A 25,373-nucleotide genomic window follows, 5' to 3' on the forward strand; every position below is an offset into this window, starting at 1 on the left:
TCGTGTGGCAAATATTCACAACCACGACCGTTATTTGTTTTAATTCCTGTGGATTATCATACAGATGTTGCGCTCATTTGTGGTTTAATGCTTATTTTCATGTCATTTAATTATCTTTTAGGAAACCTTTTCATGATTGCTCTTCTTTAGTGAGATGAAGCAATGCATCAGGACCTATAATGCAAATACCTAAAACTAATATGTGATATATATATACCATCAAAAAATGTCATTAAAGATAAATCAATAAATTATAAAAATGTGACTAAAATATATAATTAATCAACAGCATGGAAGAGAATCCAATAGTATCTTTTTGAAGATACAATTATTTAAATTTGAGGGCTGCAAATATTGATATAGCCGTTTAATTGCAGTCAATAAATAGGGATATCATGTAATGAATTGAAATGTATTTTTTAATCAAATGACATCCCTAAATGTAACCTCTTCTCAAGTTAGATAGAGAAAAATATTTGAAAATCTGAGCAGTCCTAAAACAGAGCCCTGATGCACACCATTAATAAGAAGAGCTGTGGTTGCCAACCTGACCAGGAATGTTCAAGGAGAAACTAGAGAACTCATCTACTACATGAACCAAACATCCTGCTGGGAACAGATTTTTTTTTAAATTACAGTTTTTTGTTCATTCTTCTTTTGATCTACAAAGCTTTTCTCAGCACTTAGAAAACAGTCGGATGAGTCAAACCGTTTTTTTCTTGTGAACTGAAGGGATTGTATCATTAAGTTATTTCTCTTTTTTATGGCAATAGTAAGCAGTGATACTACAGTGTTTTGATCAGTCTGTTTATTATCCAGAAAGTGCGGTGTGTCTATTTTTCAAAGGTAGACCGTCTCTACTGCACGATCTGTCTTTGACATAATGCTATAGAAATATCTGTATCTATCTACCCTTATATAATGCATTATGTTTGTATACTGAACAATGTTCACCATCAAGATTTCATTAAAGACACTCTCTCGAAAGCCAAGGAACTTTTTTCGAAGGCATTGCTGTGATATCCCTGTAGCACTTCCCATGTGATGTAAAAGACATGTATACATTGACAAATTAAACTTGTGGTCATCTTTTGAAGTTGTTGCATTCTTGAGTGGTTCAATATCAAATAATAATTTTTAAAAAACTAAAGAAATTATCCAGACCAACTCATGTATATGCCAATTTTATTTACTTATTTACAATAACAAATTGTATTGTATTAAAATTCATTCATCTAATTTATTTTAAAACATGAACACTAACTTGGTTACAATTAATGACTTGAATACATTCACATATGCAATTCTATTTACAATTTTTACAATAAAAAATTTAAAAGTATGAGTTTTGGGGTCTGCATATTTCTTAAGCTTGTATTTCCTTTTTTTTTAATTAGCCTTCAAAATGGGTAAACAAGCTTGGATACCAGAAAGCATTTTAACATTTAAATGTAATTATTGGATTTACTCACTATCTACAACATTCTCTTTATTCATTAGAAATTAGATTTTAAACTACAAATAAATGCAAGTGTCTTTTGGCTTTTAAAGAGCTTTATTTACAGTTCATACATACCAAGTTTGCGACCAAACAGTCAAAATAATTTTCAACATGCTCCAACATACAGTATTCACGTGATAGGACATTAACTGAGTGTCTTTATAGCCATTTCCCTGAAGTCAATGAAACACTAAAATCCTTGTTGTCCTACATCATAGAGTCCATCGTCTTTTACATCATCCATACAATCATAACACAGTGCCGAGATCAGGTCAGCTTTAAGAAAACGATCAATGAAGAAGTCTTAGGCCAGTCCCATCGTAATTCATTCATCCACTGCGGCTCCATAATTGTCCATTTCCGTGAAAATTCCGAAGGCTAAAAAAATAAGATTTCTTTTACTACTATATTCACTACAGAGGTTTCATCTTGTTTTAAAAAAAAGAAAGAGAAGAAAAGAGGAGGTCTTTGGAGAAATTCCATGTTTTTGAAGCTAGACTACCAGCTTTCCTCACAGCATTAAAAAAACAACAAGGTCAGTTCTGAGGATCCACCATCAGATCCTGGAGCTGAAAAGTACAGCCGTCCTGCTGTCTCAGAGTCCATATTCATGTCCATGTCACACCTTTTGTCTCCCAACTCGGAGACAAAATGACGATGAATCTGGTCTCCTCAATCCAATCAGTTTTCGTTTTATGAGCGACATTCTGAACACATTCAGTTTAGTAAATGACTTCATACACAGTAGCCTTCTTATCTCCTGAGCCAGTGACAATGAATTGGTCATCAGGCGAGATGTCACAGCTGAGGACGGATGACGATTCCTTAGACTGGGGACAAAAACGATTAGTTAGAGAGTTCGTTCAGGTGTTAGATAGCATTTCTAATCAGTGTTTGTCTTCTGTATCCTGATAAATAGGACACAGAACGTCTATCCAACAATAAACTGACATCATCCTAATGTGTCAGAAATTAATAAGTCCCAATGATACTGAAAAAAATATAATTTAATTACATTATAGTTGTAACACAATATAACCGATAATTCCCAACAATCCTGGGGAAGCTCATTTGAGTAGCTTGTAGTTTGGAAAGCAAAAATGGAAAGAAATTCAAGCTACTCTTTAAAAAGTAGTTAGCTAAACTACAAACTTGAATAGATTCCAATTAAGCAAAAAATAGTGAGTAACGGTATGAATATTACTACTCAAAACATTTAAAGGTGCTCTATGTAACTTTTCTACTAAAATGAATCCTTTTTTATTGCCTGTGTGTGAAGAGGTTGTAATCACACATTAAAATGATCCACTTGTCGAGTTTTGCTATTACCTCTGAAGGCCAGTATTCCTATTTCTATGTGAAGTCTCCGGGTCGGATTTACCGCGAAATCCAACGGATGTGACGTGCATGCGCGCTCCCGAGCCTCTCTCCTACAGTCTATTGTAGACGGTCAGGGAGTTAAGTCCGGTTAAAGGCGCACGTTTTTCGGCTTATATCTCAGTCAATCTTTGATCAATATTCCCAAGACTCTAATCGTTCGTAGTGCTGGACGGGGCCTTTCGAACAAGCCCACCCCCGAGGTCCAACTCGCCCGGCTCCCCGAGTTATAGCCGTTCGAAATCGGGGGTCCCAGCGAACGGCGATCCGGTAGGGGGCATCCCCGAGGCCCGCCACTTCGGGCAAGGGTTCCCCTGGGACCTCCTCCCCCGAATTTGAGCTCTCTGGGTCTTTGCGTTCCAGAGATACGAGCGATTTTCTTCTGAGATCGTGACGTCAGCGGCGTCCGCAATTTTGCAGCGCGCCCGATGGTTTTCTGCTAATATCTCCGCGAAAACACCACCAAAAACTATGGAACTTATATGGTTCTTTTCAGCTCGACTAGATGGTCCCAACGAGCTCGGTGCTCGCCGAATCCGTCTAGTATTCGCCGAGATATTTGCGTAATAGACGGTATTGTCTATGAGTTCGAGCACGAGCGCTCTTGTAAAATTTGGTTGCAATCTGAAACATCACCACTAGAGGCCGCTAAAAGTTACATAGAGCACCTTTAAAATGCTAAAAGTAGTAGTTTGTTAGTGGAAAAGCTGCACCATTTTGAAACTTGCTTACAATGTAGTTAGTAGCATCACCACTTTTAGTTATTTACTCCCCAACACGGCAGTATTTATAATCAACAGACACCATTTTCAAACCAAACAGCACAATACCTGGAATATGCTTGATCCATATGGAGTTCGCCATGCATTCAGTAGATTATCTTTGCCTGTGCTAACAAACCATTTACCTGCAAAAGTGGAAAAGTATGGTGTTATGCATAATCTTTACGTTTTTCCATAATGCTCAACCTCAAATGATCATTTTCTGAATTTCTTAAGTAAAAAACAAGACGTTTTTAAGAGAACGAAAAATCCGCCAAACATACCACAGTAGGCGAACTTGAGTGAGAGAACGCAGCTTTCGTGAAGGTGCAGCTGGTATTTGTCTGGTTTGGAGACGTGCAGCACTTCCACATTACTGCTCTCCATCCCCACTGCGAGCCACTCGCCCGTAGGACAGTAACCCAGAGAAAAGATCTGCGTGCACAAATAAACACATTGTTTAATGCTAAAAACGATCACAATTTTGAACAACAACGGAACCTCCCGATCCGGCCTGGATATATTTCAAAACGGTACTTCGTTTAAAAACTCTCTGTCCACACTAGCGTTTTTGAGCATTTTCCAAAAGTTGCTCATCCACAGTAAGCAAAAAAACACAATGTGAAAGAGCAATGTGTCTGAATTCACAGCATTCATAAAACAGTTGGCAAAACGTTCCAAGCATGATCTACTTCCGACAAGATTCTCAAGTGCGCATCCAATGGACACTTTACTATCAATGTCCATACGTAAAAATACTTCACACATTCATACTATGTACAATGAACTCTTTTAACAGTCAAAAGACGACTTTGAACGCAGCCCATTTGGTCTGTTTTGCCAAAGGACAGCATTTATTCTTTTTAGGAATGTAATATGAAGATTGTACAAAGATTTATCTTTAGCAACACTATGAAAGTGAATAGCAGCCACAACTTTGGTACAACCAAAGATATCCGGTATATAATGCATCACATGATGACTAAACGTGCATCATCGTTTTTAAACACCTCTGTTTTCATAATCCACACTACAACGTAAAAATGGCATTCAAATGTATAGGTTTGTACTGGACAAAGACCCAGTCTAAGTGTGAACGAAAGGACAAAATGTACAGAAAAAGAAGCGTTTTCAAATTTTTCCTGAATAATGTTAAGAGTTGCATGAAAACTCTTCAAATGCTCAGTACCTGTGAGGTGAAGTCATGCTGCTGCAGCTGCCGGCCCTCTCTCAGGTCCCAGCAGCGCACTGTGTTGTCCAGACCCCCCGTCCACAGTTTGGTCCCGTCGTTGGAAATATCTATACAGCTGGCTCCGTCTGTGTGGCCTTGGAACTGCCTGCGGAGGGCGACACAAGAACATCACATGACCTCAGGAAGAAGAAGGTCGTCTATCTCACCAGCAGGAGTCTTTAGATACCTGACGAGCGTCTGGTTGTGCAGGTCCCAGACCACGATGTTTCCATCACTGCAGCAGGAGAAGCAGACCTTGTTGTCAGGACTGATGGCCAGAGCGTAGCAGGCCGGAGCCGAGGACGTCAATTCGGCCTTGATCCGTGGAGTCGGCGTGGCCAAGTCCCAGATGGACAGTGTGCTGGCTTCACCTCCAACTATCAAGGTCCGCCCATCTGGGAGGAGCTTGCATGAGCGGATGTAGTTGTCTCGATTCTGATTGGACGAAAGGGTAAACATTATTTAGTCCAACTTGGATGGCAAATACCAACTAGTAGGAGAGGTTCACATGACGCAGATCTCACCAAACAGTCCAGTTGGGCCATTGGGCTCTTGCTGCCAGGTTGGCTGATGTCCCAGACTTTGACGCAGCCTTTCCCGCCGGTGTAGACGTGACGCGTGGAGGTGCTGATGGTGACAGCGCACACCACCTCTCCATGACTGAGGGTGTGGATCTGACGGGCGTGCCGCGGGATGCCAGGGCCGAGGAGGGCGTCAGGAGGGAAGGGTACCGGCTGCATTTGACCATCTGCGCTCACGTGGAACGAGTAAGCACTGGGGGCGGGAAAGACAAACAACTTCATTCAAGACAGATTAGACTAAGAGCGTTCACACTGGAGAATTGGTGCATTTGACATCAGAAGTCAATATGGGAACTGGCATTGGAAACCTACGGTTTTCCAGAAGCTGCTGACTGCAGGCTACCAGGTAACCCTGGTACTCTCATATGAGGGTGAGGAGACTCGTAGCCCACCTTGGGAAGCAAGTAGGGCAATGAGATTAAATCGTAAAAGCCACAAGGAAAATCGAGGGGTTAACTGCTTTTTCCCCCTCACCACAGGTGAACGTCCATATCCAGCCGCGGCAGCAGCGACAGCAGCAGCAGAGCCATTCATCTGAGGGGACACGAGGTGGAGACCGGCACCGTATCCCGCGGCTCCCGCCAACTCCCCATTAACTCCCGGAGGAAGCCCAAATGCACCAGGGGGGTACGCGCCCTGCACAGCCAATGGGTTCCTCAGACCTAAAGCTAAGAATCCAAAAATGGGGGAAACTTGAGTTATGGAGGTTTGTTTCTCAGTGTTGAAGCATTTAATTAAGTAATAATTAATAAATACTTGATTTAATTAAGCAAGTAATAATTTAATAATTGTCAAAAAGCAACAAATAGATTTCAGAATGCAGAGTTGACACCAAATTTTCTTTAACAAATATCATGAGTTAGTTTATAAATGTACATTTACAGAGTTGCGCCATGCCATTTCTTAAGATAAAATTATGGAAAACTACTAAAGATTTTTTTTCTTTTAGAGAAATAATAATAAAAGATTGTCGAACTAAAGTTTTTTTCTTCAGAAATAATAAAAAAGGGTTTCAAGCTCTCATCAAATTGCATTCTTTTGAGGCTTTTTCTTCCTTATGATATAAAGACAGTAGGACTTTATGCCCTCAAAAATAATGAATTTTAATTCAGTAATTAAAACCATGTTCATCACAGAAGAGGTGCATTCAAGTAATTGTAAGTATGAATAGTATTTTAAATGCATTTTTCAATAAAAAGATCCTGACAAAAAAAAAAAGACCCTTTAATATCACTCTCAGGAATGCTAAAATTAAAGGAGCTCAGCACCAGGATACACAATTAAAACAAGACGTCCTCTCAGAAACAGGAAGACCACTACTGCCCTCTCCTGGCTGACAACCCTCAAAAAAGACATTCAAACCTGGTGGAGCTAAACACTCTACAAATACAGTCACTAAAGACTTGGACTACCGGGATAAAACAGAATCGTACCAAGAGGGTCAACGCCTGGCTTCCCAGGAACGGGACGAAACTGCGGAGGAACGCTGGGGCCTGGGGTGGACGACTCCTGGGACATGGGCGTGCCAGGCTTCATCCCTGGAGTGCTGGACTTCTCTCTCTATAAGGTTAGGGAACACATTTACACACATTAATTATTCAGGAAAGGTATACAGTCAATGAAAAAAAGATGCAGCAATAAGTCAAACTCGAGCGGGAACTGTCTGTTTTTGCATTTTTAGGAGCAAGGGATGAGATATGCAGGAGGAAGAAACGGTATTGTGCACTGCGAGACAACTTCGTTTGAGGGAGGGAAAGGAACTTGTTCGCTAAATGAGTTATGCATTTGTTTAACATCGAATAAACATGTTTGTTTTCGAGTAATTTATATGTACCGGTGGAGGCTCCTTGCTGCGTGAAGGAGAAGCAGCACTGCTGGAGGAAGCCAGCGAGGTCGGACTGGCCTGGGGCAGAGGCTCCTTGCGGGAAGGAGGGCGTTTATCTAATCCGTTCTCTCTGGAGGAGTACGACTGCACGCTTCTTGGAGAAGAAGGGTCCTGAGGGAACGAAATGCACATGACGATTTAATCAGGGGAAAATATGGCCAGCCTTGTTTTCATTCTTTAACACAAACCGACCTCGTCAACAACCAAATTGTCGTCGCTCTTCTCCGCGTCGCTGCCCTGAAAGACAAAACGCCTTAAGAGTTGAGCGTGAGCGCTTAAAAATCAAATAAAGATCATGTTTATGATTCATGAAAGCAGAGGACGATGTGAATTTAACACTTACGTAGTCTGTCATAAACTCCTTCTCGTCTGCTTTTCTCTTTTTTCCATTGCTGAGGTAGTCTGAAGGCCTGCCTTTGTCTCCATTTGAGAGTGAACTCTGGGAGAGGAAGAGAAAGATGAGGAAATGAGAGTGGAAAGAGAGAATGGCGGAGGAGACAGAGGATGTGCGTGTAAGTGTGTGTGTGAGCGAGAAGAAAGAGATAATGATGTAGGAGACGAGGGATAAATCAAATCAGCTCTATAACTGCTGGACCCACAGGCAATAGAGACGCCTAATGCATGACAGTCTGCACTGAGAGGAACTCAACTAGAATGAGACGGAGAGGGAGAAAGAAAATGGAAGGATACTACAGATACTCACTGGTCCAGGTTCACGGTCTGTGTGGATCATGGGAAGGGCAGGTAAACGTCCCCGATGCCAGTCAAAACAAACCAAAAAACAAACAATGTGACTATGACAGTTAGACAAAACTCACCCTCCAACAGACAAAACAAGGCTTTGAATTACCCCACAGCTAAAAACAACAAAAGCAGATTCCTTCAGTTCCCACACTTTCATGTTTCATTGATGAAATGCATCAGCTGACAGATTTTAAAGATGAACTGGTCAACGTTTCAGGGTAGATTAAGGGCATTGCTATGTGGTTGTTATAATAATCTTAAAAAAAAATTATTCCAATTTGAATTTTTTCCCACCAAATCCGTGCAGCCCTAACGAGTAATGTTTAGTTTAATTCGTGTTCAGATGATTTAGTACATACAGAGTGAGATCTTATGCCGGGTTCAGACTACACAATATTGCTGTCTGTTACGATATTCGCTGTGTCACGCCGTGGACAAGAAACACGTCAGACTACACACTGCTTTCCGACCAATCATCGCTTGCCATCTTTGACGACACATGTGATGTCATCAAAAAGGCGGAACTAGCAACTGTTTTCTGGAAACAAGAGCGTAAACAAACAATGGCTACCAAAGAGACGTGTTAGCTTAATGCTAATTCCAGTTCTCACCGGTTCACTGACGCGCCTTCGCTATCGTTCGCCAGCCCAGCATTTATCTTTTTTCACTTTTTGGTAGTAGTTCCTCAAGAAAACATCATAAAAGGCTAGAGTATTATTGACATACCTCAAAGAACCTTTCCTCTATTGCATAATTTCACCAAACAGCACCAATAAAATCATCTCCCTTTCGTTTCGGCATGTTTGAAAGCTGTGTTACGGATGAGCTTCTGTGCTCCTATTGGTCAACGTCATAGATGTGAATGAACCCGTCGAAGAGAAACAAGCTAGTCTTCCTGTCGGGACGCTGTGAAGCGTCGCAGGCGTGGCGTCGGTTGTCATCCACTATATCACACTATACAAGATGAAACGATCGATTCTTGCGTCCCGACGTCCATTGTCGTTTACGACTACCCACGACACCCTACGTCAAACAGATCGTGACAAAATCGGCCTAATATCGTGTAGTCTGAACCCAGCATTAAACAATAAGTTTAATTATATATTTTATAACTTTGTTTTAGTCCAACTGAAATTGAACTTTTAATCCATCCTTTTAAAACACTTTATTTGAAACCATGCCATTAGGGTTTTTGCAAAGTCAAACTAACAGTTGTAGCAATTGTAGCTCGACTTATACACTCGTTAATTGGACAACAATTGGCGCTTGCCCTGAAAGATCAATTCGTTTACGTAGTTGTGACGTCCCATCGATTACTCGACAAAGCTCCATTATAACTGCCTTTGAAAATGCATTTATTTTGTAATTTCCTGTTGTTAATAAACTTGTCAAGTGATATGTCAGGATGATTTTATTTGTTATACCTCTGTGGTGCTCGGCTGCGGCGGCTGCCGCCACTGCCTCTAAATGTGCTCGCTCGTCTTTAGAGGCCAGCTGGGCACTAAGGGCCCCGGACAGGGCCAGCAGCCCAGAGCCGCCTCCCAGAGCCAGTCCCGGGTGAGGCAGGCCGGAGGGGTGAGGGGCCATGGGCAGCCCCTGGGCAGCATGCTGGGAAAGGTGCTGGGCCTGCAGCTGTTGCTAGAGGGAACGAGAGGAAGAGGACGATGGAGCGATGAAGGAAGGGCGGGGGTCAGAGAGAGGGGGAAAATAGATGAAGGGAGTGTGGGAGATAAAAGAGAGCGACATAGAGGCCGAGATGGAAGTGGAGTGAAGAAACAGATAGCCAGAGGAAATGAAAAGAGCAAGAGGAGGAGGAGAGAGATGAGAGGAAAGGGAGAGAGAGAGAGAGAGAAAAAAAAAACAACACAGTTAAGACTTGGATCTGCACCACAGACGAAGAGGCCGTTACACAAAGGGAATGCATTCATGATCCCTTCCCAGTGTCCAGGGAGTGAGGGAGCCTATCGAAATGGTGTTGACCTGCTCTAACGGATGGGTCGGGGGAACAGCACTGCTGCAGCTTTCGCTAATGAGCACCCCAAAATAAAATTAAATAAAATTTTAATCGCTTGAGCTGAAGCTGATGACGGCCATGTGAGAAATCAAAACGGAAAAGTGAATAAAAATACGGGAAATGAGGTGAAAAATCGTAAATGGGGACTAAAACGCACACACATTCTTAAACTAGTCGACTAGTTGTTTAGCCAAATTCGAAAATATGGAGTTTTGCATATCCCTAGCCTAGTTATGAAAGTGCTACTTCGCACTTTTTCAAACATACAACTAAACCATAAAAAAGAAAAGCGCAATGACAACTCAAGAGGAAAGTGTTAAATAAAAAGGATGAAAAGATGGAAGTACACACTGTGGAAGGCAGAGGGGGGAGTCCACGTACCCCTATCGACGCATTCAACTCCCCCATAGTCACCTGTTTGGCGCGCTCCATGGCCTGGACCACCTGCTGCTGGTGCTGTGGACGGAGGTCGAAAAATGGCCGTCAATGATAAACAAACAAGCAACAAAACAAGGCAGATGGCCACCCTAGTGTGTCTTTGTGTACTGTGTGATTTTCATTTTCTGGTGTGTGCGCTTACATTTTGTATGAATACACACTTAAAACAGGAGGGGGAAGTTGTTTTTTTCTGTCAGGAAAAGCTTTGGGCAAACCGTAAGCGTTTTTGTGGAAGTGGGTTTAAAAGAACAACAATAGGCTTCCCAGAGGCATCAGAATGAGAGACTATGTGAAAACGTGAGGAAATATGAGAGGAAGAAAAAAAAAAAAAGTGTGATTGCATGTATGTGAGAAACAGAAAGAGCGATGTTGTGTGTGTGTGTGTGAGTGTGTGAGAGCACAAGTGAGTGATTATCAATCACAGAACGTCTGAATGCAATGTGGGATGTGTGAGTGTCATGATGTGTAGCTGTGGGACTAAGTGTGTGTTGGTCTCATCTCACCTCCTGCGACAGGAATGGAATGAGCTGGGCACAAATCACATTCAGCCGTTTGGCGATCTCCGTCTGCAGAGATATGGAGAGCGAGTAGGATTTAGAAGCAGAAAGAAAGCAAATAAAAACTGATTTCATTTTGCACAATTCCATTTTTTTTTTCATTTTAAAAGTTAAATTACCATTTCCTACCCTAGTTTGGCTATGTTATGATAATGAAGACACTACAACTATTACTGATAATAATAAATTGATATTTTATCCATCTAAATTATAACTACTACTATTATACTACTAATAATTAATAATAGTAGTTATACATAAGATACTACTACTACTAAAATAGTAGTAGTAGTCATAGTACTACAGTAGTAGTAGTAGTATTAGTAGTAGTCATAGTACTACAGAAGTAGTAGTAGTATAGTAGTAGTAGAGTAGTGGTGTTGTAGTAGTAGTACAGTAGTAGTAGTACAGTAGTAGTAGTAGTACAGTAGTAGTAGTAGTAGTACAGTAGTAGTATTAGTAGTAGTAGTACAGTAGTAGTATTAGTAGTAGTACAGTAGTAGTAGTAGTAGTACAGTAGTAGTACAGTAGTAGTACAGTAGTAGTAGTAGTAGTACAGTAGTAGTACAGTAGTAGTATTAGTAGTAGTACAGTAGTAGTAGTAGTAGTACAGTAGTAGTACAGTAGTAGTATTAGTATTAGTAGTAGTCATAGTACTACAGAAGTAGTAGTAGTCCAGTAGTAGTAGTAGTAGTACAGTACTAGTAGTAGTGGTGTAGTAGTAGTACAGTAGTAGTAGTAGTAGTAGTAGTAGTAGTACAGTAGTAATAGTAGTAGAATAGTAGTACTACTACTACAGTTGTTGTAGTAGTAGTAGTACAGTAGTAGTAGTAGAGTAGTAGTAGTAATACAGTTGTAGTAGTAGTACAGTAGTAGTAGTAGAGTAGTAATACAGTTGTAGTAGAAGTAGAGTAGTAGTAGTAGAGTAGTAGTAGTAATACAGTTGTAGTAGTAGTAGAGTAGTAGTAGTAATACAGTTGTAGTAGTAATACAGTAGTAGTAGTAGTACAGTTGTAGTAGTAGTAGTAGTAGTAGTAGTAGAGTAGTAGTAGTAGTAGTACAGTAGTGGTGGTGTAGTAGTAGTACAGTAGCAGTATTAGTAGTAGTCATAGTACTACAGAAGTAGTAGTAGTAGTACAGTACTAGTAGTAGTACAGTAGTAGTAGAGTAGTAGTAGTAGTAGTAGAGTAGTAGTAGTAGTACAGTAGTAATAGTAGTAGAGTAGTAGTAGTACTACTACAGTTGTTGTTGTTGTTGTAGTAGTAGTAGTAGTAGTAGTAGTAGTACAATAGTTTAGATGCAACAACAACTCTTATAAGGACATCCAAACATTGCTTATTTAGTGATGCCTAACACTCAACTTCCCACTCAGACAGAAATAGTCTGTTTGACAGAATTAAAGCGTGTCCAACCAATTTTTGTTATAAAGAGTGAGAAAATCTGAACATAACTTATATAATCACAAAGAATAAAACTCTGTCAGCTATAACCATATTTTAATGCTCAAAGCATCAAGTGGCCCATGAATCTCTGGGCATGAGTCTGAGGCGGAAACTACAGTAACAGACTGAAATGCCTAAGCAATAGCAAAAAAATACAATCCTGTCCAAAACGCATCTACCAAACCAAGATGTTGCAGGAGTGTAACCTGCTACCTCCGCTCACACAGCTAGTAAATATTTTAGCCCTCCACATCTGGTTCATGCTAATTGTTGCACAGTGAGGAGAGAGGATCCCTGAAATATTCATGCCCAGCATCTGCTGCTCCGGTCCAGCCCAGAGGAGTGACGCCTCCCCCTGTGAGCTCTCTTTCTGGAGGTCACTGGTCTTGCCCCATTGAGCTGCTGAGTCTTTTGAGGCAGTGCTGGGGGTTCTCATGCTCAGGCCACTTTAATCTTAAACCAACAGCCCAAACAAGACCTGAGGGCAACCCTCTCCACCACTGTTTGTTTTGCCAACAGGTATAAACTAATATTGCAATATCAACATTCACCCTCATGCTACAAAATACAACATTTCTCTTAAAGGGATAGTTCACTCACAAATTTCTGACTTTCATGTTCCAAACCTGTATGACTTTCAAAACACATAAGATGATATTTTGAAGATTACAATGCAATGACAATGAATTGGTGTCTGAAGCTTTCAATCTTTAAAAGGACAAAAAAACACCATAGAAAATATCATGAAAGTGATTCATACGACTGTCTTCTAAAGTCAAACAATAGCTTTGTATGATGAACAGACCAAAATTTGTCATTATTCACATGGAAACACTGCCCTGGCAAGGAAATAAAATGTTTAGCCTGATGTACTAAAATTACTAAAATAAAATAAAATAAAGCTAAACTGACATACAGGCACATACCAAAATTACTAAAATTTAAAATAAATTCAAATGGAAAATAAAACTAATTAAAAATATTAATAAATACTGTAATAGTACATGAATTTTTTTTTTAATAATACTGTAACAAAACATTTTTTCAAAACAGATACATTTAATAAATATATATATATATATATATACACACACACACATATATACATGAATTGAAACTATAAGAGTGTCTTAATGATACAAAAATGACACGGAAATTTCACGTTCCTTTTTGAATTCACAGTAATTGCCTGTTAAAGGGCGACCAGTGCGCTCTTCAAAATGCCTCTTCGTATTTCAATATATTTTACGGTGAGTGAATGCTGACAGTATATAAATTTGAGTCCCCTTTCCCTTTAAGTGAATTACTGGCTGTCCACCCCCCCAAAAGAAAGGAGGAACAGACCCCCGCCCCCATCTCCTCTATATCTATCCATCACAGCCCTCCCCAGGGAAACACAATGATTTCTTGTTAGGGAACGGCAACTACAAAATGACATCTTCAGAGGAGAGAGTGGGGGAGGCTGGGAAAAGGGGAGGGCGGGAAGGAGGGAGCGAAAGAGGAGAAATGAAAAAAAAAAAAAAAAGAGGCTAGAAGAAAGGCACAGTTAAGGAAATTACAGAGTGATGGGAGATGCAGAAAGATGAGGGAGGGGGAGTTACATTAGAGAAGGGAATTCGTGGAGCATGTCAAAAAAGAAGTGCAATTGAAACGGAGGAAGAGAACAGACGCTCCGAGAGCACTGACCTAATTTAAACTGACCTGACATCTGCACGAGAAAGAGAGAGAGAGACTGAGCGAGGAAGGTCGGGAAATGCAGATGCAGTACGCAATTTATGAGGAAGGAGAGCGAGAAGTCACAGCTAGCTACTTTTAGACAATCGCTTGTATGTGTGTGTGTGTGTGTGTGTGTGTGGGGGGGGGAGTGTGGCCGTAGACACGTTATTTGTTGATCTAATTAGTTTGTTTGCAGATTAATTTTAAAACAAGTGCCACAAGCCAGACCTAAGAGGATTTCAACTATATAAAACGGCTGTGGAAAAAAAGATCCCTGCATAATTGAATCTGAATTATGAACCCTACAAAAGATAAAAGGAATAATAAAACTCTTCAGCGCAATTCACAATGTGACATGAATAGGCATTTTTACACGGCAGCCCACGTTAAAACCCTAGAGTGTTTTCATGTATATGACTAGGGAAGGGTCACGATTGTCAACTAGTCATTCAACAACTGACTAGCCGTTTAGTGAGGTTGATCCATTTTTCTGGATCCAAGTTTGATCTTTTTTTTTTTTTTTTATATAAAGTTCTGAAATTGTGAGGGAATAGTGAGGATCCTTTAATTAGCTAAAACCCTCTTGGAAAGGTCTTATCCTGCAGAAAGCATGCCTTGGTCATTATTAAACCCTAATGAAAAAAAAATAAAAAAATTGCAATTCATGACCTTTCCATAAAAAAACCAACATTTAAGGCGTTTACATGACTTTTGCCTTAGGCATAATTGACAATTTGCTTAAAAGAAACCAGCAAACTCACCTGTTTGTGCATCTCTATGTTGAGGCCGTAGGACATTTCATAGTACTGAAAAAGAAGAGGATGTCATTAACTGACGCATACTAGAAAGAGTATTTAAGTTATTTGCTTGGAAAAGAAGCAAAAGAGGTTCATTGTCTACTGTCAACAACAAAGTGATGTATGAGGCACGGTCTCACATAAAAGTCACTTTCAAACCAAGCTTTTGGTCAAGGCAGCGAATTTGAGAGACCAACTTGAACCCATGGTGAAATCAGCATGGGGCAATCTTTCGCAAATGTCTGACTGCATGGATTCTTATTGACACAACTAGATGTGACTGCAGGTCTTACCACAAACGGCTTGTAGTACTAATCTAAGGCCAGTGTGTGCAGATGATTCATTGTAAAAATAGTCTGGAGAAGTTGGTCCTCATCCAGTCCCAAAGTTCATCTTGAGTCAGAACAGCACTCATGTAAATCTCATTCTCTGCCATTTTACCATTTATCTTATTATAACACCATCTCTACACTGAACGCGCTGCGCCGCAACATCTAGAAGCTGTCGACACTGGATGCGACAAAGCAACTGTTGTAAATCCATTTGTCCTTCCTATGAGAAGTATCGCAAGTGCTTGGAGACCGTCATAAATAGAACAAGGCATCAGATTACTGTTTTCATGCGGGTGAGATGCAAAATAAGTGAATACTAGTGCTGTCAAATCGCTTAATCGCAAATAATCGCATCTAACATGAAAGTTTGCGCATATATATACATGCTAGGCTCTGTTTACACCCATTATAAAGATGCATTTGGTCGATCAGATCACAAGTGTAAACGTCTAAAACGTTTTGAGTTTATCCACTTTCGACCACTTCCAGAGGTAGTTGAAAACACATTCGACCGATTGTATTCGTAGTGTTAACGCTCATGTGGTCGAATGAGTTCGAACAGCCACAAAAGACCATCTACTCTCCGCCTACTGACCTAATGCCTAAACATTACGGGAAGCGCTCTCGCCAGACGGATTTAAACTTTGTCCGACTGAAGACCCAAGTTTGGTTTGAAGATGAAAAACGCACAAAGCACAATGTTCTCTGACCATTCCTGATTTCTAACACACACTCATAGTGTTCGGCCTGGTCTTGAGGCTGTCGAAACAAAAACGAAAGCTCCGTATGTTTCTCTGTCGTCTCCGGGCGCGTTTATATGTAAATTCTTATTTCGTCCATTAGATTGGAAGATGTGAAAAAACACATACATTTACCCACCCATAGACCCTCCCCTCGAAGAAATCAGGACAGAAGTGGTTGAAAGTGGACAAAAGAGACGGATTAAAACACCAGGTGTAAATGGATGTGTCTCCCTCGTCTGCTTTGATCCGATCGACCAAAACGCATCTTAATACCAGGTGTAAACAGGGCCTCAAATACGATTAATCGATATGACAGAACTAGTGAATACAGACACATTTTGACCTCAGAATACTTCATATAAAGCATATAACCCACAGACTACTTTTGTTTGTTGTTTTATCGTTCAACTGATTCATCAAAAACTCTTTTCCATTGGACTTGTCTGTTCTGATGGAGAAAAAGGAATACTTTTACTAAATTCCTTTTAGCTAGCTGGATAAATACTGGTATGGCAGAGTCAACAAGTGTAATTTTATTAGATAGAGAGAATCAAGTAAAAAGGAAAGGAGAGGCAGATAGAGAAGGGTAAAAACAACAGAGACGGAGGGATAGAAAGACCCTGGCAATAAAAGAAGCCGGCCTGACAGCTGCCTGTTGTATCACCAGCTCTGCCAAGAGCCCACGGTGTTGCTAGGCGACTCCCACACTAAAAAATTATGAGCCAAGAAAAAAAAAAAAAGGGGAGAGAAAGAAAACGGACAGAGAAAAGGGGTTAAGCCGTCTGCCAAGAGCAAATGGCATGCCAGGCGCACATAGCTGCCATATCTGTGGGCACTGAGGCACATGGCAGCGGCTCTGAAAACTCATTCTCTGTGATAGATGAGCCGCGTTTGAAGGACTTCTGATTGAGGGCTGAAGGAAGATGGTGTCTGGTGTTTGGATGTGTGTGTCGCATCTGATGCCCGATGCAAAACTAAGTTGGTGTGTGTGTGTGTTTGTCTTACCATGACATAATGTCTCTGTATTTCAGTCTTCTCTGTGGCCAGCTTTTCACACTCCAACTTCAGACTGCAGGAGAGAGAGAGAGAGGAGAGAGAGAGAGAGAGAGAGAGAGAGGAGAGAGAGAGAGAGAGAGAGAGAGAGAGAGAGAGAGAGAGAGAGAGAGAGAGAGAGAGAGAGAGAGAGAGAGAGAGAGAGAGAGAGAGAGAGAGAGAGGAGAGAGAGAGAGAGAGAGAGAGAGGAGAGAGAGAGAGAGAGAGAGAGGAGAGAGAGGAGAGAGGAGAGAGAGAGAGAGAGAGAGAGAGAGAGAGAGAGAGAGAGAGAGAGAGAGGGCATTTTGATTTACTTGTAGTGTTTATGAATTGTCTAATAAATGTATCAATGTCTCTTTTGAATCACTCCCCTCCACTTATAACAAATGCAGTTCATGCTGCCTTTGACAAACTGCGAAAACATGACGCAAGGACAGACATAAATATATAAAGATATACAGAAAAACACACAAGACAAATGAATAAATGATGACAAAGACATAAGACAATTAGTAGTAAGAGTAAGAGACAGACTGAGAAATAAGAAAGACACAAAGACAAACTGATGGATATGCAAAAAAACAGACACAAATATATAGAAAGACACAAGATAGATATAAAGACAGACAGAAACAGACATACAGATATATAAATAGAAAAAAAGGCAGACAGAAAGACAGACAGGAGTAGACTGACAGACAGACAAAAAAAAGACACAAACCAACAAGAAGTATACAGAAAGACATTTACAAGACAGACAAACATACAGAAAGACAAAAGAATAGATTCAGATTGTTTTATTTAGTGCCATGTCAGCATCCAAGCCTATTTTCATGACAAAAAATCAATTACAAAAATACAAATATCATATAAATACAATAAAAAACCAAACAAACAAAAACAGCAAGTCATATTATACAAGATTTTTTTTTAATTAACATGTGATAAAAAAAATCCAAAACCTTTTAATCTTAATAAAAAAGCATTCTACTTGTATTAAAGTCCAGGACAATCTAATAAAATGTTTAACGGTTAGTGGAGTCTTACAAAACATGCATATTTGGGTCTTCACCTTTAAGCAAAAAAGCATGGGTCAAACTTGTAGGACCAACCAGATTAATAGAAATAAAAGACATGTAGAGATAGACGGACAGACAATGCCTAATGAATAAGACAGAAAGTGAAGACAGACAGACCCAGACTGATTCCACTAAGATCAAACAGCACACACACTTTCTCATCTCCTGGCTGTATTTCAGCTCTTCACACACACTGACTTGTTTGCAGGCGTCAGATTTATGCGAGCGCGCGGGAGGGCCTGGGAAAATTAGAATATGATTAATACCGCAACATTACTGCGCCGCAACAGGTAATAACGGCACATCCGCTCTCCTTCACTGACTGCGCACAACCGTCGATAATTGACTCATTTATCACCGCGAGTGAGGAAGAGCGCAGAGGATGATGGGCGTGGGGTGTGCGGGAAGTGAGAGAGTGATAGAGGGAGCTGTGGAGGATTAAATTCATACCCCTGCTAGAATTTATTACACTGGAATTGCCTCACTGCAAAAGTCACCCCCGTCACAGGATTTCCGAGAACTGACAAATCTATCGGTGCGCGTTTCGCTGAGACCGTCTCTGCCTTATTTATTTATTTCCCATCTCGCCTGAATGAGTTGGCCTCAATTATGCGATGCGGTGAAGACATCGCTCCCTTGTGCAAAATCGCAGGGGAAGTTGGAGAAAACAACATGACGGCTGCAAATATTGTCAGGTTCATTGGATAAAGATGCTAGATCTGTTTCCAGGCTTATATTTACATAGTTACGACGAGATTTAAAGGAGATCATTAAAAATTCGGCAACATCTCCCACGTGGAAAAAGGCAGCTGAGAGTTCAGCGCGCCGCGAGGCTGGAGTGGATTTATTGAGGTAAATCAAGGCTAATGTGGAATTAAACTTTAAAGGGTCAAATCCGTTAAATGCAGGCACGACACCTCAACTCGCAATAAACAACAGCAACTGGAAGGTTCTGCAAGTCCAAACAAAACAAAAAAACAAACAGTTAAACCATCCCTTAAAATGTCTCATGGTAACAGCTTGACCGCATTGTCATCAATGAAATATCTTAATGTCAAAGAATCAAAAAAGCTTGTTTAAAGAAGATCCCATGTTCAATTATTAGTGGTGTTCTTTTTATAACCCAAGCATCATGGTGTTTGAATGGTTAAATGTGTTGTTAGGTAATCAAAACGATATTAAAATTCTACACTAGGCCTACCTCAGAAAAACTGAAAACACTAAAAAGTAGGGGTGGGAATTACAGATTACCTCACGATATGATATACGATATGGCTCACGATATATGATATACGATATGGCTCACGATATATGATATACGATATGGCTCACGATATATGATATACGATATGGCTCACGATATATGATATACGATACATGGCTCACGATACCGATAATATCACGATACAGCAATTCTGCGATAATCAATATATTGCTAGACAATCCCGTAATGATACATCACGATATATGAACTACGAAAACTAAATAAAAGGTTAAGAGCGTGTTTTCCAGCCTTTGGACTTAAACGTGGCTGGGGCAACTATTATATTACTCACACTGCTGTCCGCCATCCCGTTAAAAAACTATTTTTCTTAGGCTAGTTAACTTATGTCCACATTTCCCTCATTCGTGTGTTGAGCGCCAAGTAGCGACGCTGGGAGCAGGGAAATCTATTTAGAGAGCCTTATTTTATCAATTAAGATATTGATATTTGGCGCCAGCGATTCTCATATCGCACGAAGATGGACAATGGTATATTGCCCTATTGATATTTTGTCCTACCCCTACTAAAAAGTTAAATAAATCAATTTAAACGCTACAAGTTAATTTAGGCATCAATGTATGTAATTGTACAGTAGTACAAAAAATGGATATTGATTTTGAGATTTGTTATTAAATGTGCTTACAGTCCCCATGAATTCAAAATCGACCATACTTACTTTGTTTACCTAAATTGATCGTTTTGTGGTGAACAATTCATCCATGCAAGTCAATCCACACAAAAATTTTTTTTTGGCTTCGTAATCTCTAATCAAAATCTGAAATTTCCCCTCCCCTCTGCGTTGGAGGACCTTCCCTGATGACGTAGGTTTGGCGGTTTGGGTGTCTGCTTAACATCCGTAATCACGCCCCTCCAACTGACAGTAGACAGGCTGAATGAAAACACCTACTTTTCTAAATCCAATCAGGTGCTAGTTGGGAAAAAAGCCACGCCCACTATTTTGCCTCATTTAGTATTCCGTTTCTCTCGGAAATACGTCAACACTGGAGAAAAGTCGTTTGCAACTTCCGGTTCACGGGGACTTTAAGATTCACTTTAAATGAGCATTAGGTGATGGCAAATATCATGTAATAGTAAAAATAGTGCATAAATGAATCATAAATCTTACATTAATTCCCCTATGCTGTTGCTGAGAATATGAGACTGTTCAATAAATGCAAGGAAAACACCAACTGCCCAAACATTGCTAAAGATTCCAACCCTTAATTACATAAAATCAAAACCATGCAACGAGAAAGGTTGATAAAAAAAAAAGAAAAGGTCTCTTTCTTTCCCTGACAACAGATAAGGTGATTGTCAGAACGGGCAACAAAACTGCAGGCTGCCTGCACCACGACAGTCGAGCCAGCAAAGCACCATTAGGTTACTTCAATATATACACACAAGCTAACTGCACTTTTAATCATATTGCACACCACAACAGAGTGAATTTATAATGACGACTTAAAGTAAAGCATCTGAACGAGAAGTTTGAGTGAAAAAGCAAATATTCAGTCTGACGGTGAGGAGTATCAGTCCAATTAGAGAAAGCGAGGACACTTCCTCACAGATCTCATCCTCATTTGCCATGCCTGTGCCTCATTAGTAAAAGCCCTTGTGTCTTCTGTATTCTCATAGTGCTTTTTCATCTCTCTGCTTAGAGTGCACGCACACATAGTGATTAGTTAGTGAAATAGTCCAGTTCAGAGCTAAATTAAACCCCATTACTGCCTGAGAGAGGATTGATGAAGGTTTTGACTTTGGCAAATTTGCATTTGCGGCACACACAAACTCATACACTCTTTGAAGCCTGAAATGTGCTTTACGATACAGCATGAAGAATAATACATTTTATGCTTTGTCGTGTTCAGAAATCGCAGATTCATAAAGCAACGTTGCATTCTCTGCATTACCACAGGGGGTGCTAATGGTTAGTTTTCTTCTTCAGGTCAACAACTGTCATGGCGGAGCAACAGTTAAGAGAATACTGCTGAACAAGTCGATTCATTTTTATCATGTAACAGTTATAATGGAATATATATAGCGAGGTTTAATGCATACTTATGTATAGTATGCTAACAGCCTTACACTAAGGTGGCAAAATGTAAAACAAGGCTGTGCCCATGTTATACCACATGGTGAAAACCAAAAAAATCTCCATCGATACAAGTATATGGCAAACATTCCTGATGAAATACTCTGTCAGACACACACCGACATTAAAGCGCAATTGCAAACCAAACCACCCACCACAAACACATGCACTTAAATACACACACGCTCGATGGGGGAATGCCGGGCCACACACATACAGATGTATTCAGCAAAGCAGGCCTAAACCACAAACCCCAGACTTCATCATAAAGATGCCTAGAATCTCCTAAAAAGTCCAGGCACTCTGTCTAGGCACAAAGAAGATATCATGGGTATCAGCTCAAAGCTGTTTCTGTGCGGGTGGCTGTCTGTGGGTTGGTTGTCTTCATGTCTGAGCCATTGCAAACCCAGAGGACACATTAGCAAGGTAGTGTTCGTAAAAGGGCTGGGCAAAGCAAAAACTACTGTAATGAGAACCTCCGGTCTAAAGCCCTCCTGTCTGCTGATTAGAGGCCTTCTACACAAAAAAACACCCAAACCAAGCACACAATCACGAACATGCAGAGACATACGCAAAACATGTGCAGTGCAACCAACACAGCATGATAACACCGTATGGAGCAGCTCTCTTTGTTATGCAGTTCCTGCCCAGTTCACATTTCCTGCCGGACCTTGCGCTGTAACCTGACCTCGGCCTAAGTGTGTTTCTCACATAGACCAGCGCCCAGCCGCCCACACACAAACACACCTCTCCCCAACTCATCTTGCCAAATCTCTTTAGCTCTGACTCTTTCCTGTCCTTTAATCCAACACCAATCAGCCTCCAGACACAAATTACGAGAACTAAAATTAAAATCTAAGCCACGCCACGTATAGCCAAGAGCTGTCTCTGCCTGTCTGGCGCGTCCCGTGTGTGCCTGCCACGTTCTACCTGGAGCGGGACCAGCTCAGTGGCAGGAGAATGCTTATGGGAAATGCCACATCTGAAACACCATGGGAAGGCCACTGCTAATCTTGTTGCCTGAACTAAAGGAGGTCTGTGATTTCAGACTTCACATTGTAATGCTTCATGAAGTGCCATTCAGGGGCTAATTACAGCGCAAGTAAGAAAATTAGATCAAACTGTAAAAATCACCCGTTGACTTGAAGTCACACAATGTTTGACATTCAAATTATAATGCTGCCATCGTCGTGTTGGAATGATTGTATTTACGAGATAAGCATAAATTAACGATATTGGCTGTAAATACCAGTGGGGAAACTCTGGATTTTCTTACAGCCCAGACTTTGAGTTGGGGGCAAGTCAATTAATAGCAGAAGCTTAGTGGCATTGGTTATAATTGTGAATCTTGACTCTACGGTGTAGTTTTCACTAGAGATGCACCGATTACAATTTTCTAGGGCGATTCCGATTTCCGATTTTTCAGAGTTTGACCTGCCGATACCGATTTTAGCCGATTCCGATTTCATTTTTTCTAACCACTTTACAGCACACACAAATATTTATTTTCTCTCTTTTCTTTAGTAGAACATTTTACATAGAACATTTTTTAACAGTAATCGCTATAAAATAGGACTATATACATTACTCCTGGTGTGGGATATTCACACACATCTAAAGTGCAGTGTTATGGAAGAACCATTTCCTTCTTTTCACATCCAATATCCAACTAAAAAAAGAGTTCATTTCAAAAAGAAAATTCATTTTCTTTTAGACTCTGCGCCGAAACCCGCGCTTCACGCGCTGCTCTTGCTCCCGGTGTGAATGCACTCATTGATTAACATGCACGCCAGAAATAATACGCGCTGCTCAGGTTTGCGGTGTGAAACGGCCGTAATTCACAAGGTTTCCTACATGTGCGTTCCGTGTGCACGTGTGATGCTGATGTTGCGCGATGTTAAACATGCGGCGCCCGAGTGCATTTGACCGGCATAAAATCGGCATATGTCAGAGTCAGACTCAGTGTTTTTTTTTGGCAGCCCTTTTAGTTTTAGTCTTATGGACGAAAATGCTTTTTAGTTTTAGTCACATTTTAGTCACTTAAAAACTTAATGGTTTTAGTCAAGTTTTAGTCGACGAAAACAAAAAAGGTTTTAGTCAAGTTTTAGTCAATTTTAGTAAAAAAAAAAAAAAAGTCTTTAAAAAATAGAGAAAATAAAATGCGGCTGTGTCAAAATTGGTATCAAGTTCAAAAATAGAAAAGAAATAAAAGTGCCACTTTGCAATCGGTTGAAAAAAGAAAAGAATAGAAATCCATTTGGCAAGACAGGTCTATTTATCCCTGCATTAGTGGCTGCAATGAGCCTGTTTTGAATTGCACAATTTCTCAAAAGTCATGCTCAATGTTCAGCTGAGATCTGTACTTTGTTTTCAGTGAAACAGCTGAAAAGCCCATCTCACAGAGATATGATGTGGCAAAGGGAAGAAGAATGCACACAGCTCTCTGCCTTTAGCCTACTTAAAAACGTGATAGGCTATATATTTTTTTTAAATAGATAAAATAGACATAACATACTCTGTTTGATATGGGATTAAAATTATGGGTAGTGTATGGGCAGTGTATAAGATATAAACTAATGATAATTACTTTAATATTCCTTTGTTCTGATCAGAACATGAGCGGAGAGCGCATTTCTGAATATCCCTCCGCTCGCTCATTCAGCTCAGAGTCGCGCGCTCAACACAGAATGGCCTGCTGGTTCGAGAATATGTGGAATAAGGGCTGCCTCCGACTAAAGTTTTTATTCTAGTCGACTAGTAGTTGTTCATTTAAGCCATTAGTGGACAAATCGCCCCTTTATATTAATTTAATTACTTAAATAGGCTATACGGGATATTGAGCGTTCTAGCCGCACTCAAGCACACGACCGCACGCATAAAGCTTGCCACAAAGAACCGGCAAAAGTAATGATTATGAATGTGTAAAAAAATAGCAAGGAGACATTTAATTGTTTATTAATAAACTGGTGTTATCGGTGCCGCTGCAAAGATGAATTTGACGATGCGGACTCGCCATGAACGAATAAAGATAAAAAGGCATAAAACGGAAAATTTCCTCCCGTTTTGGAGGAGACCTGTCACGCCAGTGGGGCGCGCCCCACACTTTGAGAACCGCTGGATTATACTGAAACTGAAAGTAGAATATGTCCATAAATCATCTTGTCGTTTCCGACCACCAAGCCCGTTTATTGGCTTCGCCGCCATGGTCCTTCGAAGATGTGTGGTGAGTGTCTAGCCGCAGCCGCAGGTGTTGTTGTGTGGAATCTGGTGCGCACGCGGCATGGGGTACCCAAAACAATGATAGGAAGCGGCAGCATTGCTGATACTTTTTTAGCTCAAAACAGACAGATTTCATGCAAAATAGGCAGAAATGACATGACGAAATGACGAACGTCAGACTTATAGTCATTTTCGTTCCGTCTCGTCTTGTCAACGAAAACTCGAAAACGTCTCGTCATGTTTTAGTCACCTTAGAGCCATTTTTAGCTAGTCATCGTCGCGTTATTGTCAACGAAATCATTTCGTTATCGTCCTCGTTGACGAAAACAACATTGTGTCAGACTGACCGGCCGGTCGCCGATCACGTGAAAATCGGCCAATTCCGGTCACCAGCCGATCAATCGGTGCAGTGATAAAGCTTGTCAGAAAATTCTACTGTTTTAGCCGGATTATGAGATGCCAGCCTTGTACATCTAATTTCCCATCTGTGGCAGCATTAGAATGAGACAAAAGTATTAATTGCACACCTAACGCTAACGATGCACATATTTTACTCTTTATTTTGTCC

At 40.5% G+C, this 25,373-nt stretch overlaps 1 protein-coding gene across 8 annotated transcripts in view; it reads right to left on the reverse strand.

Annotated features, from left to right (window-relative positions):
* Positions 1 to 1,536: 1,536 nt before the first annotated feature.
* tle2a (TLE family member 2, transcriptional corepressor a) overlaps positions 1,537 to 25,373 on the reverse strand; it is a 32,851-nt gene continuing 9,014 nt past the window's right edge. Inside the window, exons 3-20 of one of the 8 annotated variants that reach the window (XM_056256345.1) lie at positions 17,125 to 17,188; positions 15,009 to 15,053; positions 11,036 to 11,098; positions 10,509 to 10,550; positions 9,505 to 9,712; positions 8,040 to 8,101; positions 7,680 to 7,775; positions 7,529 to 7,573; positions 7,286 to 7,447; positions 6,885 to 7,011; positions 5,926 to 6,119; positions 5,764 to 5,843; positions 5,395 to 5,644; positions 5,058 to 5,305; positions 4,829 to 4,976; positions 3,924 to 4,074; positions 3,709 to 3,785; positions 1,537 to 2,331 (exon numbers count right to left, since the gene is read on the reverse strand). In XM_056256345.1, the coding sequence (XP_056112320.1) occupies positions 2,224 to 2,331; positions 3,709 to 3,785; positions 3,924 to 4,074; positions 4,829 to 4,976; positions 5,058 to 5,305; positions 5,395 to 5,644; positions 5,764 to 5,843; positions 5,926 to 6,119; positions 6,885 to 7,011; positions 7,286 to 7,447; positions 7,529 to 7,573; positions 7,680 to 7,775; positions 8,040 to 8,101; positions 9,505 to 9,712; positions 10,509 to 10,550; positions 11,036 to 11,098; positions 15,009 to 15,053; positions 17,125 to 17,188 (2,170 nt within the window). In that variant the 3' untranslated portion in view covers positions 1,537 to 2,223. Of the gene's footprint in view, positions 2,332 to 3,708; positions 3,786 to 3,923; positions 4,075 to 4,828; positions 4,977 to 5,057; positions 5,306 to 5,394; positions 5,645 to 5,763; positions 5,844 to 5,925; positions 6,120 to 6,884; positions 7,012 to 7,285; positions 7,448 to 7,528; positions 7,574 to 7,679; positions 7,776 to 8,039; positions 8,102 to 9,504; positions 9,719 to 10,445; positions 10,551 to 11,035; positions 11,099 to 15,008; positions 15,054 to 17,124; positions 17,189 to 25,373 lie in introns of all 8 variants that reach the window. The other 7 variants (XM_056256344.1, XM_056256342.1, XM_056256346.1 and 4 more) reach the window with 7 other exon arrangements.

Source organism: Rhinichthys klamathensis, unplaced genomic scaffold (assembly GCF_029890125.1).
Source record: "Rhinichthys klamathensis goyatoka isolate OS25496 unplaced genomic scaffold, OSU_Roscu_1.1 h1tg000127l_1, whole genome shotgun sequence".
NCBI classification, from domain to species: Eukaryota; Metazoa; Chordata; class Actinopteri; order Cypriniformes; family Leuciscidae; genus Rhinichthys; species Rhinichthys klamathensis.